The sequence below is a fragment of the Lontra canadensis genome, unplaced genomic scaffold (genome assembly GCF_010015895.1).
Source record: "Lontra canadensis isolate GAN:19392208 unplaced genomic scaffold, GSC_riverotter_1.0 scaffold56, whole genome shotgun sequence".
Lineage (NCBI taxonomy): Eukaryota > Metazoa > Chordata > Mammalia > Carnivora > Mustelidae > Lontra > Lontra canadensis.
In genome coordinates this window covers 7,078,444-7,101,989 of record NW_022631050.1, presented here as the reverse complement: position 1 = coordinate 7,101,989, position 23,546 = coordinate 7,078,444, and the positions used below count along the sequence as shown (strand labels likewise).

Here is a 23,546-nt window from a genome sequence, read left to right as displayed (position 1 = left end):
TTACATGTAGGATATTACATGTCTAGAAACCAAACAAATAATCCAGTGGGGTACAGATATGGAGACATGAAGAAGAGTAGCTGGAGAAGACTTTGGGAGGGCTTTGCATAGCCTGCAAAGGAGTGTGAATTCGTTTTCAGTAGGCAGTGAGAAGTGTTAAAAGTTTTTAAGGCTAAGTATGATACAGATTTTAAAGCGTTCTCTTCTTAGCATTGTGAAGGAAGGATTGGAGCATAGAGAGTCTGTAGACAGGGAAGGCATTTGAGGTGCTTGGAAGTGGAATACTAACACTTCTCGAGGATCTGCAATGTGCCAGATACAGTGCTAGGCTCTTGACATACGTGGTCATGTTTAGTGTTCACTGCAAGTGTATGAGGTAGGAATTCTAATTCTCATTTAAGAAACGAGGCCAAGTAACTTGCCTAAGATCACCCCGCTAGGTGGTAGTGGAGCTGAGCTTTGATTCCATTCTGCCTGATTCTAAAGCTGCCCTTCTTTCCTTTGCGAGGGTCTGACTTATGCCTGTGACAATACCACAGAGGTGTCGGGTCCTCCCTCCCCACAGAAGACTCCTCATTTACTTGCTCCTCATTTGGAAGCTTCTCCAACTACTTCATCATTTTAATTGCTTTAATATGACAAATTGACCAATTACTAGCAGGTTATTTATAACTATGATGCAATTAGTTGCTCCGTTCAATCAGGCAACCAAAACATAACTGATTTGTAATGGCTTGATCTATCAAAGTGTTCAGAATTGTTGGTGTACATAGATATATCTTACAGTAGCATTAGACAAATATGTGCAATAGAATAGGAAGGCAGAATATGATCATTCACAAATGACATCAGGACCAAAAGGATTTTAACCCTAGCTCCATCCATATCCAAATGGACAAGTCAGAGCTTTGTGTGAAAGAAGATGTCCTGGGAAACCTTCTGTTTTGCTTTGCTGATAAAGAAACTGACGCCCAGAAAGCATAAGGGATCTGCCAAGGTCTCCCAGCCAGGAAACAGCAGAGCTTAGACTTGAGCCATCTGCATTTTTCCGATGCCAGGTCCTAGAGAACTTTTCCCACTATGCCTGCTGCACTGTGACATAAGCAAGTCACTTAGCCTCTTGAATCCTCAATTACTTTGCCTACAACAAGAGAAGATCAGTGGGTGTGTCAGTTAGCTTTTACTCTGTAAGAGACCATCCAAAACAGCAGGTTTTTACAGCAACTGCTTTATGTAGCTCCTGATTCTGTAGAGTGCCCTCGTGGCTGTTCAGGTCATAACTAGCTCAGTAGATTTCTGCTGGACTTTCTCATGCTTCTGTGATCAGCTAGTGGGTCTAGGATGGTCTAGCAGGGCCTCATTGATAGTTCTGGTGGTTGGTAGACCATTGATTGGCTAGAGATTGGCTGCTTATTGAATGGGGCACCTTCCTTTTCCTCCATAAGGCATTTCGCCCTCCATCGGTCTTGTACACCTGGTGCTCTCAGGGTTCCAAGCACAGAAAGAAAGGAACTCCACTGAGCATGCTCTTTGGAAATCTTTGCAATGGCAAGTTTATTATTCTCTCATTGGTTAAAGCGAGTCACATGATGTGGCTCCCATGAATTCCTACCTCCTGATATTCATGTCTTTGTGTATTCTCCTTTCCCTGCATAAGAGATGGAGTTTAGGACTTTCTGCTAATGAATAGAATTCAGGAAAAGTGATAGGCTATCACTTCCAAGATTAGGTTGTAAAAGACCGTGACACTCTCTTTGACTCTTTCTGCCTGCTTGCTCCAGTAAAGCAAGTTGCCATGTGTGAACTGCCCTATTGAGAAGTTCGTGTGACAAGGAACTGAGGGAGTTCTCTAGCCAATAATCATGAGGAACCGAGACCCTCAGCCCAACAGTTCCTTGAGGAAATGAATCCTGCCAACAAACCGTGAGTGAGTGAACTTGGAAGCAGACCCAACCCCAGCTGAGCCTCTAGGTGACAAAGCAGCCATGCCCCACACCTTCACTGCGGTCCTGTGAGAAACTTGGAAGCAGAGGACCTACCTAAGTTATGCCTGGGGTCTTGACCCAGAAAAATGGAGTTGTTTTAACTTAGTAGTGAATTGTTATGTAGATAAATAGCTAATACCCATAACTAAGTTCAGAGTCAGTGGGGGAATATCCAACGGTATGATTATAAGAAGAGTGATTATACAAATTATTCACGCATATTTGCAAACAATTTACTGTAGATGGACTTTTTCCAGCCTTTGGGAGTCTGAGGTGGAATAATTTTCACAACTTTAACAATTACTTATTCTCTGTGCTTAGAACTGGGAACAAGATAGTGAACAAGACAGAGATCATGTTGCTTCTGCCCTCAAGGAGTTTACAGTTTGTGGCAGGGGAGGGGAAGAATGGGGAAAGATATTAGTTCAATAATTCCCTCTTTAATTGTGTGTTTAAAGTTATACGAAGAGAGAATGTATGTAAGAGTTTAGGTTGGTCAGAGAAAGCTTCTTTGAGGAAGTAGCGCATACACTGAAAAGGCAGGCAGGACAGGAAGAGAAGGAAAGAGGAAAATTCCAGACAGAAGGGTAGCTTTCAAAAAGGGGAAGTGGAGAGGCGGTTAGCACCAATGGGACAAGTACCTGTATATGATCAAAGTATATCTTATTATGTAATAATGATGTTGTGGGTTATGGTTTTAGAGATAAATGCAAAAATATTTATGGATGAAATTATTTGATGTCTGGGATTTGCTTCAAAATAAACCAGTGGCAAGGTGGGGGTATGAGTGGGAGGAGCTAAAAATGAAACAAGAATGAGTTAATCATTATTGAAACCAGGCAATGGGTTCAAGAAAGTTGATTATACTAGCATCTCTTCTTTTGTGCATATTTTCCATAATAATACTTTAAAAACTTGTATCCTGACAACACATCTTGAAGGGTATATGTATATATGTTTGAGAGGTCACAGGACATTTATTTCCTCCAGCTCCACTGCAGACAGTAGAGGTTAATGGCACCTTTGGGGCAAGGGGATAGAATGAGTTTTGTGTTATAGAAAATATAAAGGCTTCTCAGCTTCAAATAATGTGGCTAACATAAAATAGGGTATTTGGGTAATTTACCTTGCCTCCTGGTTAAAGTGCTATATTGCATTATTTCTCATGCTCATTTTTCACTAGCTGATATGGTATGGTTTCATATAGCAGAAACTTCTAACGTGTTTCAGCCTAGAGTGGAAGGCAGGGGAAGGATGCTGTTTAAATATTAGCGGAATGCTGTAAAGATTCTGTTACAAGGCCTTATATAATATGGGTAGTATTAGAATGCTTATGGGTTAGGGAAGGAGAGAAATAAGATAGAGATGGGACTCCCCACTTGTTAAAAAAATTCTGGGTTGGCTTGCTACAGCAATAATGGATTATGGATTTATTTGATTAAGTTTTCCTTTAACTCTTGTTATTCTGAGGTGTGTCAGTCTGTGAAATTAATAGCCAGAACAGATAGATTTTATGAGTCAGGGATGTATTTCATTAGGATTTTTTTCCGGAGAGGGACGCCTGGGGCTGAAGCTGAAGAGATGATGTTTCATATTTATAGCTGTTTCAGTATTAGGTTTTGGGAGAAGCATATTTTGTGATTTTGATTCGGATCTTTCTTGAAAATTCCATTCCCACCAAATTGAGTCTCTCCCTAACCCCTAACAAATGAAGACTTCACTAGAGTCAGATATATGCAAATTACATTTCCCTTCTTGAGCCAAGGTTAAATAAAAGGGAAAATTATGAAAGATTGCTTATGGCAGCAAGGATTTTCAGTGCTTGAAGATGAATTTTGTTATTTCAAAACCATGATGAGTCTCCTTGTCAGTGCAAAGCAGGAAGGGAATAAAGTAACGGAGAAAGTGGACCTGGGCATAAACATGTTCCCACACAGCATTTGTACCAAAAGGCTTTGTTGTTGTTCCCTGAACCTTGGCAATTACAGGCATTTTCCTTTGCTCTGAAAAACAGTTGGCAAATAAGAAGAGTAGGTCCCTTCCTTTTCTGTGTTCAAGGCCAGGTCTCGCCTTGTTGCAGGGAAACACTAATTCCCAACCATGCTCCCCGAGAGCAAATGGTTTGTTTTCTCTTCACTGAATCCAGCCCGGGGTGGGCTCTCAGCAGCTGAGCCTGGCATGGAAAATCTATTTGGAGCAGCTTGTCCCCAGGAGGGAAGAAGGCAAGCTGATAGTGTGCAGGAACCGCAGCCACCATCCTGGCCAGTCACACCCAATGGCCAGGGCAGGCATTAATGCACAAAGCCACACACAAGAGTCCTTGGCAGACAGGAGTCCTGTTTGTGTGCCCACACCCACATATACCACACACACCCAATTCTACCCATAGATGCACTGTGCACACATACTTGACCTACCAGTCCCAGGTGCCATAACGGCACACATCCCACACACATACATCAATACTTATGTAAGCACATCCTGTGCTCATATACACAAAACACATGTAACCACATCCACCCGCACACTGTGTACATGCATACGCAACTGCACATAGGACACAGACCACATATACTCTACTACACAAACATACACACCACCCACACTCTGCATCCGTATATCCATCCATACTATGTTCTCCTGTATACACACACCTCATCACACACTGTGCACCATGCACACTGCACACATTCCACATATACCATGTACACACTTAACACATCCAGCTACACACACACACACACACCATACATACCCAAAGTAACATTCATACACACCCACATACCATATACACACCAAACTACACACCCATGCAACACATTCCACACACTAGTCCTGTGCACACAAATGCATCTCTCTCTCTCCCGCCCTGACACACACACCCACCCACCCACCCACCCACACACACACACACACAAACGGGCTTTATTTTCCTGCTCAGCAAGGTGGGGCTGCACCCCCATGGAGACTGGGGCTGGGGCGCCAGGGCGTCCTCAGGGCCAGCGGGCAATGGTTCCCACGGGCGCGGTGGCCCAGGCCTGGAGGCTTGGGCCCCTGCCACGTGGCGGAGTGGCCGCGCCCGGAGCAGGAGGCTTGCCCTGGGGGGGCGGGGGGGAGAGTGCGCGCGGCCGTGAACGCGCGCGCGCCTCCGAGGGGTCTCAGTGTCTACTCTGGGAGGAGTGTACGAGGGAAATGTGAGCCGCGTGTGGGGAGAGGATGTGTGTATGAGAGAACCCCGCAGACAGAGGCGCAGGGACCAGCCCACCGAGCGCTTAGGGTGGGCGTGTCCTCTGCGTGCACAGCCCTCGGCGGAGTTCTCGAGACTGCCCACCTCGGCGGGAAGTGTGTGTGGGAAGCGCGCGTGTAAGCTGCCGTGCCTGTGAATGCCAAGCCGCCGAGGCGCTTGTATGTTCACTAATGGCCGTGCGTCGGTCGGGGTGGGTCTCGGAGGAATGAGTGAGTGTGTGTCAGGGACTCGCTGTGACAAGAGGGGACGCCGACAGCGTGTGTGAAGAGGCCGGGTTCGCTGACCGACGCTTGGCGCCAGCCGGGGCGGTCGGCACGCGCGCTTGTGTGCGCGTGCGTGTGCGCGTGGGGACGCGGTGCGCGCCGCGGCGGAGGGAGGCAGGCGGCGGCAGGCCCAGCCCCCCGGTCGCAGCGCCCGGGGCGGCTCCTCTGCGAGCCTGGGACCTCCGCGCTCCCGCCGCCGCCGCCGCCACCATCACCATCACCACCAGCACCGCTGCCGCCGCCACGCGCGCTGGCGTGACTCCCGGCCCGCGCCCTCCCACGTCTGCAGCCGGCTCGGCTTCCTGCCCGCCCAGACGCCGCTTCTCCCGGGCTCCCGGCCTCGGCTCGGCTGAGGGAGCGGAAATGAGTGCGGCGTCGGCGTCGGCACCCGAGCGGGGCTGGAAGAGCGAGAAAGTGGATGAGGCTCAGGCCCTGGCACGGAGTTGCGCTGCCCGCAGACCCGACTTCCAGCCGTGCGACGGGCTTTCCATCTGTGCCACGCACAGCCACGGCAAGTGCTTCAAGCTGCACTGGTGCTGTCACCTAGGATGGTGTCACTGTAAGTCGAGCCGCGTCTCCCCGCCTTCGCCACCGTCCCGGGGCGCTCGCGAGGCTGTTCGGGGTCGCGGCTGGGACCCTGCGGCCCCGGCGGCTCTGGGCTCCGCCGGGGCTGTTCGGTTGCCAGCTGGGGCCACCTTGGGCTCCGGGCGGGCGGGCGCTGCCCTGGTGTCGGACGCCTCGGTTGGCACTGCCTTGGCTACGAGATGAAATCCCACGGGGAGCCTCGCTTTAGCCACTTCTACAAAAGGGGATCTCCCTGTCCCAGGAAAACTGGAATCAGTTTTTGTTTCTTTTTCTTTTTTATCGGAGAGGACCAGGCAGTGTGTTGAGAAATGGTAGAGCGCCGTGAAGAGTTGACAACCAGAGGGGAAGCGTTTTTTCAGGGCTGCTGGTTAAACATGCTCCTCTTTTTTTTTCTGTTTTGTCTTTTCCAGGCTGCTCTTTAAAAGAAAGAGCCCTTGGTAATCGAATTGTGGTCCATTTATTGTATCCAAATGGAGAAAGCACTAAAGTGTAAGGGACAGCTTCCAAGAAGTTAATATTAACAGTTTGGAAGGATGAACTCCTTCAGCACCCGGCTGTAACTGGGTATATACAGAGCCAATATAGGAGACGCTTTTAAAATTACAAAATAAAATGAACGGAAGTAAGCTTTAATGATATTAAACCAATTTACAAAAGCCAGAACTAAATGGGCTAGGCCTTTTCTCGGTGTTTATCTTGCCTGTGTGTGTGTGTGTGTGTGTGTGTGTGTTTTCAAATGGATTAAACTTAAGTAGCCATTTAATCAGAATTCCACAATTTGATTAGTTCATTATATTAGGCCTGCTATATCCAATAAATCATTTCTAAAAGCAATCTGTTATAAACTTAGTTTCACATACCCTTATAATGGAGGTTTTTGGAGTGTTTATTCAGGACACAAATTCTCAAAGTGATCTTAAAGTTAAAATTGTTTTTTCCTTGTTGGTTAAGAAAAAATGGCTCCCAACAAGAGATGCAGTACATGACAAGTCCTTGTTTACGTTAATTGAACATAGTGAGGTATTTTAAATTGAATTTACGACTTAAAGTATAAAGAATTCCTATATTTTCTGTACATTGAACAATATTGATTTTTTTTGTGTTCTGTGTGCTGATGGTTCAGTTTTTTCCCGTAGTTCCTTATTCCTATTGCTCTCAGACCGTTCCCCATTATAAAGCATCATTTCAGGGGAAGATAGGGTACAAAGTTGGAAGTAGCAACTGTAGGAAAGCTGTGATGCTGAAGTGCACAAGTACGGTGAATCTGGTGAGAGTCCATTTCCTAGGGAAGTGTAGAGTCCTAGTATCGAATACGAGGAACATTAAAGATGGTCAGTTCAGTGCCTGTCTTATTTCAGCAGTCTCTCCACTAAGTACAACATTCCTGATGGGAATGGGAACCTTGCTGCCTTCTCAGGTAGCTTCTTAAGTCATCTTTGATTCCTAAAATACTCTCATTTGGAGCTGAAATCAGTTACTTTCTAACTTCTTTCCACCGGTCTTATTCCTACCTTATGAAATCATATAGAACAGTCTAATCCTTTTTCAGATCATGGCTTTTTCAGCTCTTCAGATATACATAGGAACATGCCATGGACATAGACTCACTTCTCTCGGTATTCCCAGACATTGTTACAGCATCTGGCCTGAAATAGATTTGAAATTCATGTTCATTGAGTGACTGAGTGAAAGTAGCCATCATTTTCCTCTCAAGGCACTGTTTTGTCCTATTTATAAATCTCCTTTCTCTCCTCCCTCTCCTTTTGTGGAATGGTATCCAGGGTCCTGAGCATCCTGGTGGTTCTCTTCTGGACATGTGCCAGTATGGTTATGATCCTCTGAAGACTGTGACCCTTAGAAGGATACACAACATCCCAGTTGTCAGATCAGTCCAGAATTGAGCAGGACTGCTGCCTCCCATGTTTGAAATACTGTTACTGCTGCATCTAGCATCACATTAGCTTTTCTGAGATCCTCATCATATTGAGCTTGCTGCTGTCAGATTGAACTAAGATTGCTGTCAAGAGCTATTAAGCCCCCTTTTTGTTTGTTTTACATATGTGTCAATAAGTCATGGGACTTGCCCATCTCACAGTTCTATATATATTTTGTTTTTTGGATAGTGATTGATGTCTTAGATATTTTTCCCTGTTAAATTTCATCTTAATTAGAATTAGCCCGCTTACCTGGCTTATCATTGCTTTTTCAGATCCCAGCTCTTTCTTAATACATATTGGTGCCCCTTAGTTTCCTGTCAGCCATATATTGGATAAAGGCAGCAGTATAGTAGCCTTTTACATCTTCATTCAAATTACTGATAAAATTGTTGAATAGGAGAGGACCACAGATAGGAGTTCTGAACCCTGCGGGTAGAACTGACCTTCAAGTTGATGGCACTTCATTAAGAAACACTCATTGTTATGGTCATTTAGGTAATTAGCCAGCATTTAACTGTACTGTTCTCATCTTATATTTATCTTACCATATGGTGTAATGAGAGCCTGGTCATATACCTTGTTGAAATTCTACCTTGTTGAAATCTGATACTATTTTTATTGCTTCTTTTTGATATGTGATCTGTATATAAAGACAGCCTTTAAAAAAAAAGAAAGGAAATTATATTTGTCTGGTTACTTAAGTTGGTTCCACAAATGCTTACCATTTTTGTTTCAAAGTGATTAGAAGCTGCTTTTTAAATAAATAATCTGATTTTAGGAAAGAACTGATGCCAAGTATACTTGACTATTATTGTCAATTCTATTCTTTTCTCTTTTATTTTCTATTAGAAAAAATCAGATCTACATTTATTTGCTTGTTTCCAGTCTTTGGCAACCTTCCAGGTCTCCATGCTTCCTCCACTGGCAGTGATGCAGTGATCACATTCACGAGGAGCTTCATTTCATTTAGAGCAGCAAGGTGCTGTGTTACAGTCTTCTCACCTATACTGGGCATCCATTCTTTCTACCCTTTTTTAGTCCAAATACTGTTTTTCTCGGGGGGGGAAAAAAAAAGCAGAGTTCACACATTTGAGAAGTTCTGCTTTCTTTTTGGCACTCATGAACATTACAACATCAGCCCTAAGCAAAATTCTTTGAGTCTGTTGAGCATGTATTGAGCACCTTCTCTTTGTGAGACATATTGTGGAAACTAGGGATACAAATATTAATACAGCTGGATCATGCCCTTTAAGCAGAGTATAAGGACATGATTCATGCTGTATTTATTTTTGTATTCCTTTAAAATCACAAAGGATTTTTAGGATTCCTTTAAAATCACAAAGCCTGGGTGGCTCAGTCGGTTAAGCGGCTATCTTCGGCTCAGATCATGATCCCAGGGTTCTGGGATCGAGTCCCACATCGGGCTCCTTGCTCAGCAGGGAGCCTGCTCTGCCTCTCTGCCTCTGCCTGCTTGTGCATGCTCTCTCTCTCTATCTGACAAATAAATAAATAAATAAATAAATAAAATCTTTAAAAAAATAAATAAAATCACAAAGGATATGGGTGAGAAAACTATCAACTTGTTCATCAAATGAGAAGATGCTGAAATGAGAGGACCACTTTGATACTTGGGAGAGGGATTTCAGAACAAATGAAGAAAGTTCAGAACAAATGAAGAAACACAAAATGATTTGTGTTAAAGTTGTGAAATTCATAATCTTATGAAACAAAAGGTTGATAACATATACATGTTAATAAAAGATAAATAAAACATGTATACATGGATGTGGTACTTGTATCATTAAAGGAAATAGTTTATTTGGATAATGGCAGATTTTGAGGACTATGGGAGGAAAACTATTAAATGTTCTGTAGGTGTTGCTGTCAAAGAGAGATGACTGGGTTAAATAAATTATGGCCCTGAATGTGTAACCTCCCCCCCCCCATAAAGAGTTATATTGGATGGAATTAAAGAGTGAAGGATTCCAAGAGTTTTTTTTTTTTTTTAAAGATTATTTATATATTTATTTGATGGAGAGAGAGATCACAAGTAGGCAGAGAGGCAGGCAGAGAGAGAGGGGAAGCAGGCTCCCTGCTGAGCAGACAGCCCCACATGGGGCTCGATCCCAGGACCCTGAGATCATGACTTGAGCCGAAGGCAGAGGCTTAACCCACTGAGCCACCCGGGTGCCACTCCAAGAGGAGTTTTGAGAGAAAAAAAAAAAAAAGAAAACATGACTTGGCTAGGGAAGAGGGATGGGAAAGAATAATCACATGCAGATATTATAAAGTAGATTTTGTGGCTAGAAGAGGTAGAATATTTAGAAGGCATTATACATTAGATTGTTGAGATGCAAGGGAGGGAAGAACAGGAAAGATGTAAAGTCTAAAGTTTCAGTTGATAGAGACCTTAACATTATAGCAGTAATATGGGCAGTAGAGGAATGAAACTAGCAAAGGAGATTATTTTGGTATTAATGTAAAAAATAGAAATTAATAAAATAATATCCATAAATGGAAATTGGAATAAATTAGATTTGGAGAGGGAGGAAGAGGAAGGTTATAAAGGATAACTTCTAGACTTCTGCCTCATGCACCTTGGATGGATGGTAATGCCATTCATTCACCAACAACACAAAATACTAGAGATGAACTAGGGTTTGACTGAACATGGATTGTGAATCTAGTTTTGAATAATGTCCAGGGAGACCATGAGTTCAGTTTTGGATCTGTTGAGTTTAAGCTGCCTTGTCATCACACGGTAATATCAGTAGGCAGTTGGATATAGAGACCTAGGACTTAGAAGAGAGGTCTGCACTAGAGATAATATGGAAGTCATTTACTTATTTTTAGATTGCAGTTGTGGCCATGATGAAGCAAAAAGACCACCAAGGGAGAGACTATAGTATGAGAAATGAAAATCGTTAAGTTTTCCCTTTAGAACACTAATATTTAGAGTTTTGGGTACAGGAGGGTGAACTCGCAGTAGAGTCTACAAAGAAATGTGAGAGAAGAAAAATGTGGAAAGTTTTTTTTTGCGGGTTTTATTGCAGAAGCCAAGGGAAATGAGTGTCTTAAGAAAGATTATGAAGATGAGGGATACCTGGCTAGTTCAGTTGGTGGAGTGTGTGGCTCTTAATCTTAGGGTTGTGAGTTCAAAGCCCAACTTGGGTGTAGAAATAATTTAAAAATAAAATATTTAAGAAAAGAAAGAGAGAAAGAGTATGAAGATTGAATCAGTTTTTAGCAGGTTATTTCTTAGATATTGGCAAAATATACAAATAGTGATTTTATTACTGAAGAAGAGGGTAAAAGGTTTAGTTCTTCAACAGTAACTTGAGGAATATATTTAACTGCAGTATTTAGTCAAAGCTATTTGAATTCTTCAAAGTAGAAAAAGAGGAATAGAATAACAGGAGCTGGAGTGCCTTGGTGGCTCAGTTGTTTAAGTGTCTGCCTTTGGCTCAGGTCATGATCTCAGGGTCCTGGGCTGGAGCCCCGCATGGAGCCCGCATTGTGCTCCCTGCCCTGCTCCTCCCTCTCCCTCTACTCCTCCCCCTGGTTGTGCTCTCTCACTCTTTCTCTGTCAAATTTTATAAATAAATAAAATTTTAAAAAATAAAAAAGAATGACAGGAGCTGAGAATGAGGACACAGAAATTATAGTCAATATTTTTTGAGTGATTATTTCATATCAGAGTAAGCTTATTATGCTAAGAACTTAATAGACAATAATGTCATTATGTCCATTCTAAGTTGAGGGAAAAGGCTTGGGGGAAGTTAAGTAACTTTCCCATGGGCACATAGCTAGTAAAAATAGACACTGGATTTGGATCCAAGTCTGTCTGATTCCTAGCACCTAGACTCTTAACCATCATAGGTTCTACAGAGCGATTTAAAATTAATATGCATATCAACTGTTTTTTGTCTCCATTAAAGCCAGTGATGGGGAAGGTTGTTAAGAAATGGGTGGAAAATTATTAACAGTTGCAAAAGTGAATATAGAAGAATGAGAACTATAAAGAGGTCATAGGATGTGATGGGGAATGAAATCTAAGTTAAGAATTAAGGAAGAAAAAGTGATTAGAAGGTGACAGGGGTGGGTGGGGAGTGTACGTGGTATGATGTCGGTGCCATCAGCAAAACTCAAAGTTGGCTTAATAAAATCACATAATAGACGAGTTCAGTTTTCTACAGAAGTCATCTTTAAAGATGTCTGTCTTTTTCAGATTGAAAGCTGGAAGAGTGGGACTTGATGTAATCTAATAGATGATATTAACATATCTAAAGAAAGACTCACAGCAGAAGGTGGATGGGCAGCGTGGAAATACAGAAAAATGGAAATTGGAGAGGCAGAATTTGGAAGTGTTTTTTCAGAACTGTTCAGAGAAGGTGATAACACTGCCCAGAGCTTAAATATCTGGTCTGTATGATTGGACTTTCATACAAATATTTGGCTATAATTTGTTTCCTATTTATAGATTTCCTATAGAGAGAGAAGGAGCTGATTAAGGAATTTAACTCTCAGGACCTTTGGGCAAATACACTTCTCTCCATTAGTTAGTATATTAGCATTGTGGTTTTTGTGTTATTTTTTTTTCTGTTTTCCTGCTTCTGTACAAGTAAGGGGAAATTCAGAGAGTCAAGTCTGACTTTCCCAGGGTAATGCCAGCTGTTTTAAGCCACATCCTAATCATATCAATAACAGTTGCTACAGGAAATATATTTAAGAAGTTTGACAGTGAAAACTAGCAAAAAAAAAAAAAAATAAAACCCCAAACAGAACAAAACAAAAAAACCCCAACCACAGAGTGGTCATTTGACTAGATGAAGGCGTCAACAGGAGTTTTTTCCCTAAGAATGAGGGTTCTTACCATGTCTAGCGCTTGAAGGAAGAGGATATGGTGTTAAGAGGATAAGTGCGACATTAAGTTCTGAGTAAGATTCCTCAAAGCTTTTTAGAGAGAGGGAGAAGTGATAGGTTTTTTCCATCCACATGGTGCTTCAATCACGGACACACAGCAACTTAAACAATCACAACGACTGTGGTTATATGTAGGCATATCTTTTTGCACATAATCTTTATATATGTTGGCATCATCTTTCTGCATGTGTCAGCTCATTTAAACCTCACAACAGCCCTGTGGGGTAGGTATTGTTACCCTCATTTTTTAGGTTAGGAAACTTGTTGATGGTCACATATAGTTACTTCGGCTGCATATGGTAAATGTACACCAGAATCTCACAAACCAACTAGCAACCAGGGCTCTGGGTCACTTGGTTCCAGTCAAGGTAGAGTGAGGATGATTTTCAGTTATTTTACATTCTTTCTGGAATAAGCAGGAATTAAATGAGTAAAATGAGGTTGGTTTCTGATGTTATTTTTTATTTTTATATTTTAAAAGTTTTATTTATTTAAAAAAAGATTTTATTTATTTGAGAGAGAGCACACGAATCAGGTGAGAGACAGAAGGAAAAGCAGACTCACCATTGAGCAGAGGGCTCAGTGCAGGGCTCGATTTTGGGACTCTGAGATCATGACCTGAGCTGAGGGCAGACGCTTAACTGACTGATAGACCTGGGCACCCCTGGTTTCTGATTTTCACAGAAGGGCAATTGTACGCAATAGGAGCATTTTCAGAGTTGTTACCAACACTGTAAAACTGTGCTTTTAAAAATTAATAAATGGGGGTGCCTGGGTGGCTCAGGGTGATCCAAGGGACCTGGGATCAAGCCCTGCACTGAGCCCTTGCTCAGCAGAGAGCCTCCTTTCTTCTTCTCCCTCTGCTGCTCCCCCTGCTTGTGTGTGCATGCGCTCTTTCAAATAAATAAATAAAAATCTTTAAAAAATAAATAGAATAAAAACTAACAATGTATTGGTATAATATGAAGCTTCAGTCATCTCATATTCTCAGCTGATCACTAGCTGAAGCAAGCCCCCAGGTTTTTTGTTGTTGTTAGATTTTTGTTGTTGTTTTTGTTGTTGCTGTTACATTTGGATGCATACCATTAATTATTGCTAGCTTCCAAGCCTGTTGCACTTAGGGACTTCAACTAGGTAGCTTTTGAGGATGTTTCTATGATAATTTCCTACATTCCAAAACCTTCATTTTATTTAGGTTTGTTTTCTCATACTGTAGAAATTAATTATAAGAAAGAACATTTTTAGAGAAATTATATGTTGTTAATTCCAAACAATAATAGGAATACGTGTTTAACAATCAAAAGTTGTCTCGTAGAAGATTTGCTTTCTTGAAAAATAAGGAATGGTTTATACATAGAGCAAGGAAGGCAGAATGTAATCCTAGAAAGGAAAAGGGCCATGGAGTCAGACAGTGGTTTGAATCATGGTTCCTCCATTTGCTGGCAGTATAACTTTGGACAGATTACTCAACCTCTCTCAACCTTAATGTTCCCTCTGAAAAACAGGAGTAAAAGTCCTATTTCACAGGGTTGTTGTGAGGGTTAAATGACACAAGCAAAGTACTTACTGCAGGTATTCAGTGAAGGGTGGCATCAGGCCCTCCTCAAAAAAACCAAACGAACACAAATTGGAAATACCAGATGGTTTAAGCATCCTGAGGGCAGGCTCTGCGGTTGGACTGCGTTTGGGTCATGGCTCTGCCCACTCAACTAGTTACGTGGTTTGGGAGATGTTAACCTCTTTCAGTTTCCTCACTTTTAATATGGGGATAATAATAAACCAGTCTCATAGTGTAATGACCATCCATCCCCAACTCTAGCGACTTACCCCTTCCACAGTAATCCTCATTTCATTTGAAATTCACTTTGTGACCGGACCCATTTGTTCAATTAAACACTCAAAACCAACAAAGATCGTAAAAATACACATTTTGAATATTCCATTTAGAGATTGCTGAGTTTTTTGTTACCTTCATTGTTGGAAGGCCTATTTTGTAATAGTCACTATGTGACGATTATCTACTTTTTGTCAATGAAATCTTACAGTGTGCTCCAACTCCCAAGCCCCTTTCATGTCCTGTTTTCCACCATTGTTAAGCAATGGATAGTTCTGGTTAATCAGATTACCAATTAATAGAGAGCTTTCATGCACAGCAAATGTGGCTCAACAGGTTTCAAAGGATCAGAATATTATAAAAGTTACATTGTATTAAAGGGAAATGGAATATATTTAACTTGAATGACTTAGAAGACTTGTCAGGATCCTGTGGTGATACTTGGCCATCATTTGGAATGCTGATTTTATATGGAAAAATGGCAAAAGTACTACTTTGGTAGAGTATTCCTGGTGGCTAGAATGCTGGATAAAGTTAACTTGATTATAGTCTTTGCAAATTACTTTTCTCAAGTTCACAGAGTATTTGTTTTGTGTTTCTCTTGTTGTTATTGTTGGTTTGTTCTTCAATTTTCTGATACTTAACATTATTCTGTAAGTACACTGCCAAAAACATGCAATATCCGGAGTGCCAACAATGTAAAATCAATCCCTCCAGCTGTGTCTGCACAATGCCCTAGAACAGTCTCTTCAGGACAAATCCTTTAACTTGCCTAGGGCTTCTCTGTCCATTTAAAGCTAGACATCTTGGGATAATACAGACATGTATTTCTTCTTCTGTATCTCATTCTAATGGAATTGAGTGAAAAAGAACACACAGAGTGTAATAATTTGGTATTTTATGGGAAATTCTTTTAGACTCATTGCTTTATCTTTTTCTGTCTACACATGTCTACACGTATCTTTTTCATGTCTACATACATGCATGCATACACACTCTTCCTAAAGTATTTAAAAATAAGTTGCAAGTATCATGATATTTCACCTAAATATTTCAGCATGCCTCTCAAGAATGAGGACATTTTCCTCTATAATTGCAATACTAATCACATCTAAGATAATTAACGCTAACTTAGCAATGCCATCTGATATACAGTTTCCTTAATTGTCAAAAAATGATTTTTCGGAGTGCCTGGCTCAGTTGGTTAAGTGTCTGCCTTAGGCTCAGGTCATGATCCCAGTCCTAGGATCAAGCCCCAGATAAGACTTCCTGCTCAGGGGCGCCTGAGTGGCTCAGTGGGGTAAGCCTCTGCCTTCAGCTCAGGTCATGATCTCAGGGTCCTGGGATGGAGCCCTGCATAGCGCTCTCTGCTCAGCAGGGAGTCTGCTTCCTCCTCTCTCTCTGACTGCCTCTCAGCCTACTTGTGATCTCTCTCTGTCAAATAAATAAATAAAATCTTTAAAAAAAAAAAAAAAGACTTCCTGCTCAACAGGGAGCCTGTTTCTCCCCATCCATCTGCTGTTCCCCTGTTGTGCTCGCTCTCTCAAATAAATATAATCTTTAAAAAAATGACTTTTATATCTGACTTTTAAAAAAATTCGGGGTCCAATTGAGCTTCATAGATCACATTTCATTATTATATTGCTTTAATCTCCTTTAATCATTCTAGAATAATCACACTTTTGGGGGATGACATTGAAATTTTTGAAAAGTCCAAGTTAACTGTCTGTGGAATGTCCCATATTTTAAATTTGCTTAATTGCTTAACCATGATTAGATTTAGGTTAACATTTTTGTCGAGTTTGTTACATGAGTGGTATTGTATCCTCCTTATAGTATCACATGAGGAGACATAGAATGTCAAGTTGTTCCACTACTGCTAATGCTAAGGTGATAACTGACAAGTCCGTTATAAAGATACCATTTCCCCTTCGTTGTTTTTTTTTTTAAATTTTTTAATCCTTTTTTAAAAAATACTGTACTGTGTGATGACTACTTTGACACTGAATGAATATCTTCTTCTCTAACAGTATTCAACCTAGTGATTTTAGTATTGACTGAAGAGTCTTAGGTGGATCACTTACTACATTGGTGGTTTCAAAATGGTGATTTTCTAATTCTGCTGTTCTTTCTACCATTTGATGGCATTGTTTTATAAAGAAGAGGTTTTTCTTTTTTTACCTACATCCCTTCTTTTTTTAAGTATTACTACAGGTAGCTTGGTTCTGTTTATTCATTATGTTATAATTAAGTACCATAACTTTTTTGATGCTCAAACCATCTTAAATTTGGCCAAGGAGAGTCCTTTTAAGCTGGCTTCTGTGTCCTTTTGACATGTCCCTATCATATTTTTTAGTACTTTTCTATTTTCTGGAACAAATTGTTCCAGGCTTACCTAGTAATTTCTCTGCCTCAGATCAGAAATCTATTGTTTTTTTCCAAGGATCCCATGTTCCTTTTAGTGGTGAATGGCATGAAAATTATTATCTGGGCTTTTGGTGTGCTTATTTCTACTGGGATGGTAATGTATTTAGGCCCTTTCAGTGGACAGATTTAGGAAGTGTGTGTGTGTGTGTGTGTCCATCCTTCACTTTTCCCCATTCTGTATTCGTGCCTCGCTTCTCTGTGGGTAAAAATCCTGGTTTCCCATATGTCATATTTACTCATTTCCTCTATCCTCAGCTGCCCATAGTTTAGGGATTATTACATTAGTACTAATACCAACAACAAACTGATGAATGAGGGTTAAGATTCTCTATATGTTTTGGTCTTTGGGCTGTATCCTAGGATGGATGTATCATCAGAGCACTGTGTTCAGAAGTTTCTTGATATGTGTGTGTGGGGGGCTATCAGGTTCATGTATTTCTGATTCTAAGCAATTTTGTGCTTTTTTTTTTTAAAGGCTTTATTTATTTATTTGACAGACAGAGATCACAAGTAGGCAGAGAGGCAGGCAGAGAGAGAGAGAGAGAGGAGGAAGCAGACTCCCCGCTGAGCAGCGAACCCGGTGTGAGGCTCGATCCCAGGACCCTGGGATCATGACCCGAGCCGAAGGCAGAGGCTTTAACCCACTGAACCACCCAGGTGCCCCTTGTGTTCATAAACGTTTGGGGATGCCTGGGTGGCTCGGCTGGTTAAACATTTGCCTTTGGCTCAGGTCATGATCCCAGGGTCTTGGGATTGAGCCCTGCATCGGGCTCCCTGCTGAGCAAGGATCCCTCTTCTCCCTCAGCCTGCTTCTCCTGCTGCTTGCTACTCCCCCTGCTTGTGTGCTCTCTCTCTCACATACACAAATAAGTAAAATCTTTAAAAAAATTAAACTTCTTATTTTGAAATAATTTGTAGATTTGTATGCATTTGTGAGAAATAATACAGACATCTCATGTAGGCTTTATCCAGTTTTGCAGTGCCAGCAACTTGCAAACGGTAGCACAGTATCAGTTGATACAGACAAAATCAAAAACATTTCCATCATGGCAAGTTACCTCATATTGCCCCTTTATAGCCACACCTCCCTTTTGGCCTACCCCCTCATTAATTTCTGGCAATCACTAATCTGTTCTCCACTTCTATAATTTTATCATTTCCAGAAGGTTTTGTAAATGAAATCATACAGTATGTCACCTTTTGCGATTGGCTTTTCTTCACTCAGCATAATCTCCAGAGTTTCATCTACACTGGTGAGCATATCAATAGTCCGTTCCTTTGTATTGTTGAGTAGTCGCATGTGGCCTATGTGTACCATAGTTTAAGCATTCATGCATAGAAGGACATCTTGTGTGGCCAGTTTTTAGTTATTACAAATAAGCCTGTAAACGGTTATGTACAATATTCTATTTGAACAAAAGTCTTCATCTCTCTGGGATAAATGCCCAGGGGTGCAGTTGCTGGGTCGTATGGTAGTTACATGTTTAGTTTTTTAAGAAGCTGCTAACCTGTTTCCCATAGAGATTGTACCATTTTATATTCCCACCAACAATGTATGAGTGATCTGGTTTCTTCTCCACATTCTTCTCAAAGGCATTTTGTGGTGGTGCTCTTTTTATTTCAGTCATTCTGATAGGTGTGTACTGATAAATTCATTTTGATTTTAATCTGCACTTACCTATTAACATTCATGTGCTTATTTGCCTTTTGTATATCCTCTTTGGTGAAGTGCATTTTATCTTTTTTTTTTTTTTTTTTAAGGACTTAGTTTCTTAGAGCCTTCTTAGGTTTAAAACAAAACTGAGATGGAGGGCACCTGAGTGGCTCAGTTGGTTAAGCAATTGCCTTGGGCTCGGGTCATGATCCTGGAGTCCCGGGATTGAGTCTCCCTTCGGGCTCCCCTGGGGAGTCTCTTTCTCACTCTGACCTGTCCCCTCTCAAGCTCTCTCTCTCTTTACCTCTCTCTCAAATAAATAAATAAAATAAAAAATCTTAAAAAAAAAAAAACAACTGAGATGGAGGTACAGAGATTTCTCCTATATTTTGCTGCCACACATCCACATGTTTTCCACAGTGACTACACCAATTTACATTCTACCAGCCAAACACAAGGGTTCCTTTTTCTCTACATCCTTGTCAACACTTATTTATTGTCTTTTTGATTCTAACCATTCTAATGGGTGTGAGCTGGTATCTCAGTGTGGTTTTGATTTGCATTTCCCAGATGATGAGTGATGTTGAGCATCTTTCCATGTGTTTGCTTGATGTCCATAGGTCTTCTTTGGAAAAATGTCTATATAGGTTCTCTGAAATTTTTAATCAGATCATGATTTTTATTGTTATTATTTGGTGTTGAGTTGTCTATGTTCTTTATGTATTTTGAATATTAACACCTTATTGGATATATCATTTGGAAATATTTTCTCCCGTTCAGTAGGTTGCCTTGTCATTTTGTTGCTGATTTCTTTCACTGTGCAGAAGCTTTTTGTTCTAATGTAGTCCCAGTAGTTCATTTTTGCTTTTGTTTTCCTTGCCATAGGAGTCCTATTTAGAAAATATCGCTATGGCCATTGTTAAAGAAATTACTGCCTATGTTCTCTTCTAGGAGTTTTCACTATTAGATCTTTAATCCATTTTGCATTTATTTTTGTATTTGGTATAAGAAAGCGATCCAGTTTCATTCTTTTGCATATAGCTATATGACTTTCCCAGCACCATTTGTTGAAGAGACTCTTTTCTCCATTGTGTAATCTTGCCTACTTTGTCCTGGATTAATTGACCATTTGAGTCACACACACATTTGAATGTGAGTTTACTACTTCTGGGCTCGGTATTCTGTTCCATTGATCTATGTGTGTAACTGTACTGTACTGTTTTGATTACTACAACTTTGTGGTATATCTTGAAATCTAGGATTGTGATACTTCCAGCTTTATTCTTCTTTTCCAAGATTGCTTTGGCTCTTTGTGGTCTTTTGTGGTTCCATACAAATTTTAGGATTATCTGTTCTAGTTCTACGAAAAATGCTGTTGATGTTTTGATAGAGATTGCTTTGAATCTGTAGCTTACTTTGGGTAGTGTGGACATTTTAATAACATACTTCTAATCCCTGAGCAATGGGGTGTCTTTTCATTAATTTGCATCGTCTTCAGTATCACAGTTTTCACAGTATAGGTCTTTCACCTCCTTGGTTAAATTTATTTTGATATTTTATTCTTTTTGATGCAAATGTAAATGGATTTGTTTTTTTAATTTCTCTTTCTGCTACTTCGTTTTAATATATAGAAATGCAACCAATTTCTGGTTATTAATTCTGTATCTTGCAACTTTACTGAATTTATTTGTTACTTCTAGTAGTGTTTTGTGGAGTCTTTAGGGTTTAATGTGTAGTATCATGCCATTGCAAATAGTGACAGTATAACTTCTAACTTTCTAATCTGAATGCCTTTTATTTTATTTTTTTCTTGTCTGATTGCCATAGCTAGGACTTCCAGTACTATGCTGAATGAAGGTGGTGAGTGGACATCCTTGTCTTATTCCTGATCTTAGAGGAAAAGCTTTCAGTTTTTCACCATTGAGTATGTTAGCTTTTGGTTTTTCATATATAAACTTTATGTTGATGCATGTTCCTTTAAACCCATTTTGCTGAGAGTTTTTATCATGAATGTGTGTTGAATTTTGTCAGATGCTTTTTTCTGCATCTGTTGGGATGATCGTATGATTTTATTCTTTGTTTTGTTAATGTGGCATATCACATTAATTGATTTACGAGTGTTAAAACATCCTTGCATCCCTGGGTTAAATCTCACTTGATTTTAGTGAATGATCCTTTTAATGTATTGTTGAATGCAATGTGCATGTTGGGGGGTTTGCAGTGATATTGGCTTGTAGTGTGTGTGTGTGTGTGTGTGTGTGTGTGCGAGTGGTATCTTTGTCTGGTTTTGGTATCAGTGTAATACTGGCCTCATAGAATTTGGAAGCCTTCGTAGTATTTGGAAACCTTTCTTCCTCTTCTACTTTTTGGAATATTTTGAGGAGAATAAGTATTAACTCCTCTTTAAATGTTTGGTAGAATTCATCTGTGAATCCATCTAGTCCTGCACTTTTATTTTTTTGGTAGTTTTTTGATTACCAATTCAATTTTATTACTAGTAGTTTGTCTATTCAGATTTTCTGTTTCTTCCTGGTGCAGTTTTGGAAGATTGTATGTTGCTAGGAATTTAATTTTTTCTTGTAAGTTGTCTAATTTGGTGACGTATGATTTTTTATAGTAGTCTCTTGTAATTCTTTGTATTTCTATGGTGTCTATTGTTACTTCTCTTTGTTTTTGATTTCATTTATTTGGGTTCTTTCTCTTTTTTTCTTGATGAGTCTGGCTAATGGTTTATTGATTTTGTTGATCTTTTCAAAGAATCAGCTCTTGGTTTAATTGGTGTTTTCTATTTGTTTGTTTGTTTAGTTTCTGTGTCATTTATTTCTGCTCTGATCACTTACATTTGAATTTTTTACCTTATAGGTAAGGAACTGTTTTTTCTTGGCTGCTTTTAAGATTTTTTCTTTGTCTTCAGTTTTCGGAAGTTTGAATGTGTTGTGTCCTGGCCTAGGTTTTTGGAGTTTATCCTGTTTGTGGTTTGATCAGGTACTTGAACCTATATGATACGTCTCTGCCAAATCTGGGAGGTTTTCCGTCACTATTTCTTTAAGTCATTTTTCAGCTCTGCTTTTTTTTTTTTTTTTTTTCCTCTTCTGGGGTCTTCAGTAACATAAACATTAGATTTTGTTATTGTTGTTTTTGTTGTTATGGTCTCATGGCTTCGACAGCTCTGTCCTTTTTTTTTCCCCCCAGTCTGTTTTCTCTTTTCTTTCAGTTGAGTAATTTCTATTATTCTATCTTCCAGTCCATTGAAACTTTCCTTTTCCATTCTTCTGTTGAGCCCATCCACTGAGCTTTCTGTTCTGGTTATTATATTTTTCAGTTCTCCTATTTGTTTGGTCCTAATTTTTCTATTTGCTAAGACCATTTCTTTTTTGTGTCTTTCTTTATTTGCCTTTGTTTCAAATATGTTTATAATTACTCACTGAAGTATTTTTTGAAATAATGTCTGTTTTAAATTTCTTGTCAGATAATTCTAACAAATCTGGCATCTCAGTGCTGGCATCTGTTGATTGTCACTTTTAATTCAGTTTGAGTTCTCCTTGGTTTCTTGGTACAAGTGATTTTCAGTTGAAACCTGGACTTTTTTGTGTTATGTTATAGGACTCTTGATCTTAAATGCTCAGTTTTTACCAGATTTTTTTTTTTTTTACACCACTCTAGCAAGGGAAAGGGGCACTATCTTATTACTGCCAGGCTCAGGTAGAAGTCCAGGTATCACCCTCAGCTTCCACTGACCGCTAATAGAGGGGAGTTTTCCATGTTTTTGCTGGATGGTTGTGGGTTCTAGCTCTCCAGGGGGCTTCCAGTAACACCACAGTAGGGATGACCTCATTACCTGACTTTCCACTAGGTCTCTGACACCACTGAGCTGTAGTGTTGAGAAACCTTATTAGGGCTTTTCAAGATTAGAAGTCCAGGTTCTTTCTCTCTTCCTGGTCTTTGCTGTCATGGTTTGGTTTTTTTCTCTGAGTACAGTTTTTTCTCTGATGTTTGTAGTAGGGTTTTAGTAGAGTGATTATTATCTAAAAGTTTTCTCTCCTGCTAGGTTGCTCCTTGTCATTTGGCCAGAGAGAGCAGACATTTGTTGGGACAACTTTTGTCTGGGTCCAATGGCTTTTTTGGTTGACAGTTTCTCCAAACCTGGCATATACCCACACAAAAAATCTGGGAACTCATTGCCATGTTGCTGCTTGGACTCTGAGGTTGCTAGGTGTTGAGCCTTTTCTTCCCTCTTAGAAGTCATCTTCTGTTTGTTTTATATATAGTGTCCAGGGTTTTTAGTTGTACTTAGTAAGGAATAATAGGTAAAAGTATGTCTGCTTCATCTCCTGGAAGTATTTGTCTCTATTGTCTTGATTTGATTTTAGTTTTTGGATATGTACTCAAAAATCAAAACTATATAAAGGAATACTGAGAAAAATCTCATTTGTATTTCTGTACTTTCCACCCCTTCCAATTCACCTCCTCCAGATACTCATTTTTGTTAATTTTCTATTGTACTCTGTGTTTCTTTTGCAGAAGTGTATTATATGCGTGCATACGCACATTTGTGTATTTATATACACATACACATTCTTATTTCACCTTCTTTCTTAAACCAAAGCTAATCATACACTATTACTCATGGCATCATCCTTTTTTATTTTACTGTTTATTTCTAAAAACCATTTCATAGCCATTCATGGAGA

General features: G+C 40.2%; 1 protein-coding gene across 1 annotated transcript in view; it reads left to right on the top strand.

The window, feature by feature from the left end:
- The first annotated feature begins 5,315 nt into the window (after nt 1–5,315).
- The window catches only part of CUNH3orf70 (chromosome unknown C3orf70 homolog), a 75,368-nt gene continuing 57,137 nt past the window's right edge, over nt 5,316–23,546 (top strand). The window contains exon 1 of the mRNA XM_032875553.1: nt 5,316–6,054. Within this exon, the coding sequence (XP_032731444.1) occupies nt 5,859–6,054 (196 nt within the window). The 5' untranslated portion in view covers nt 5,316–5,858. The remainder of the gene's footprint in view (nt 6,055–23,546) is intronic.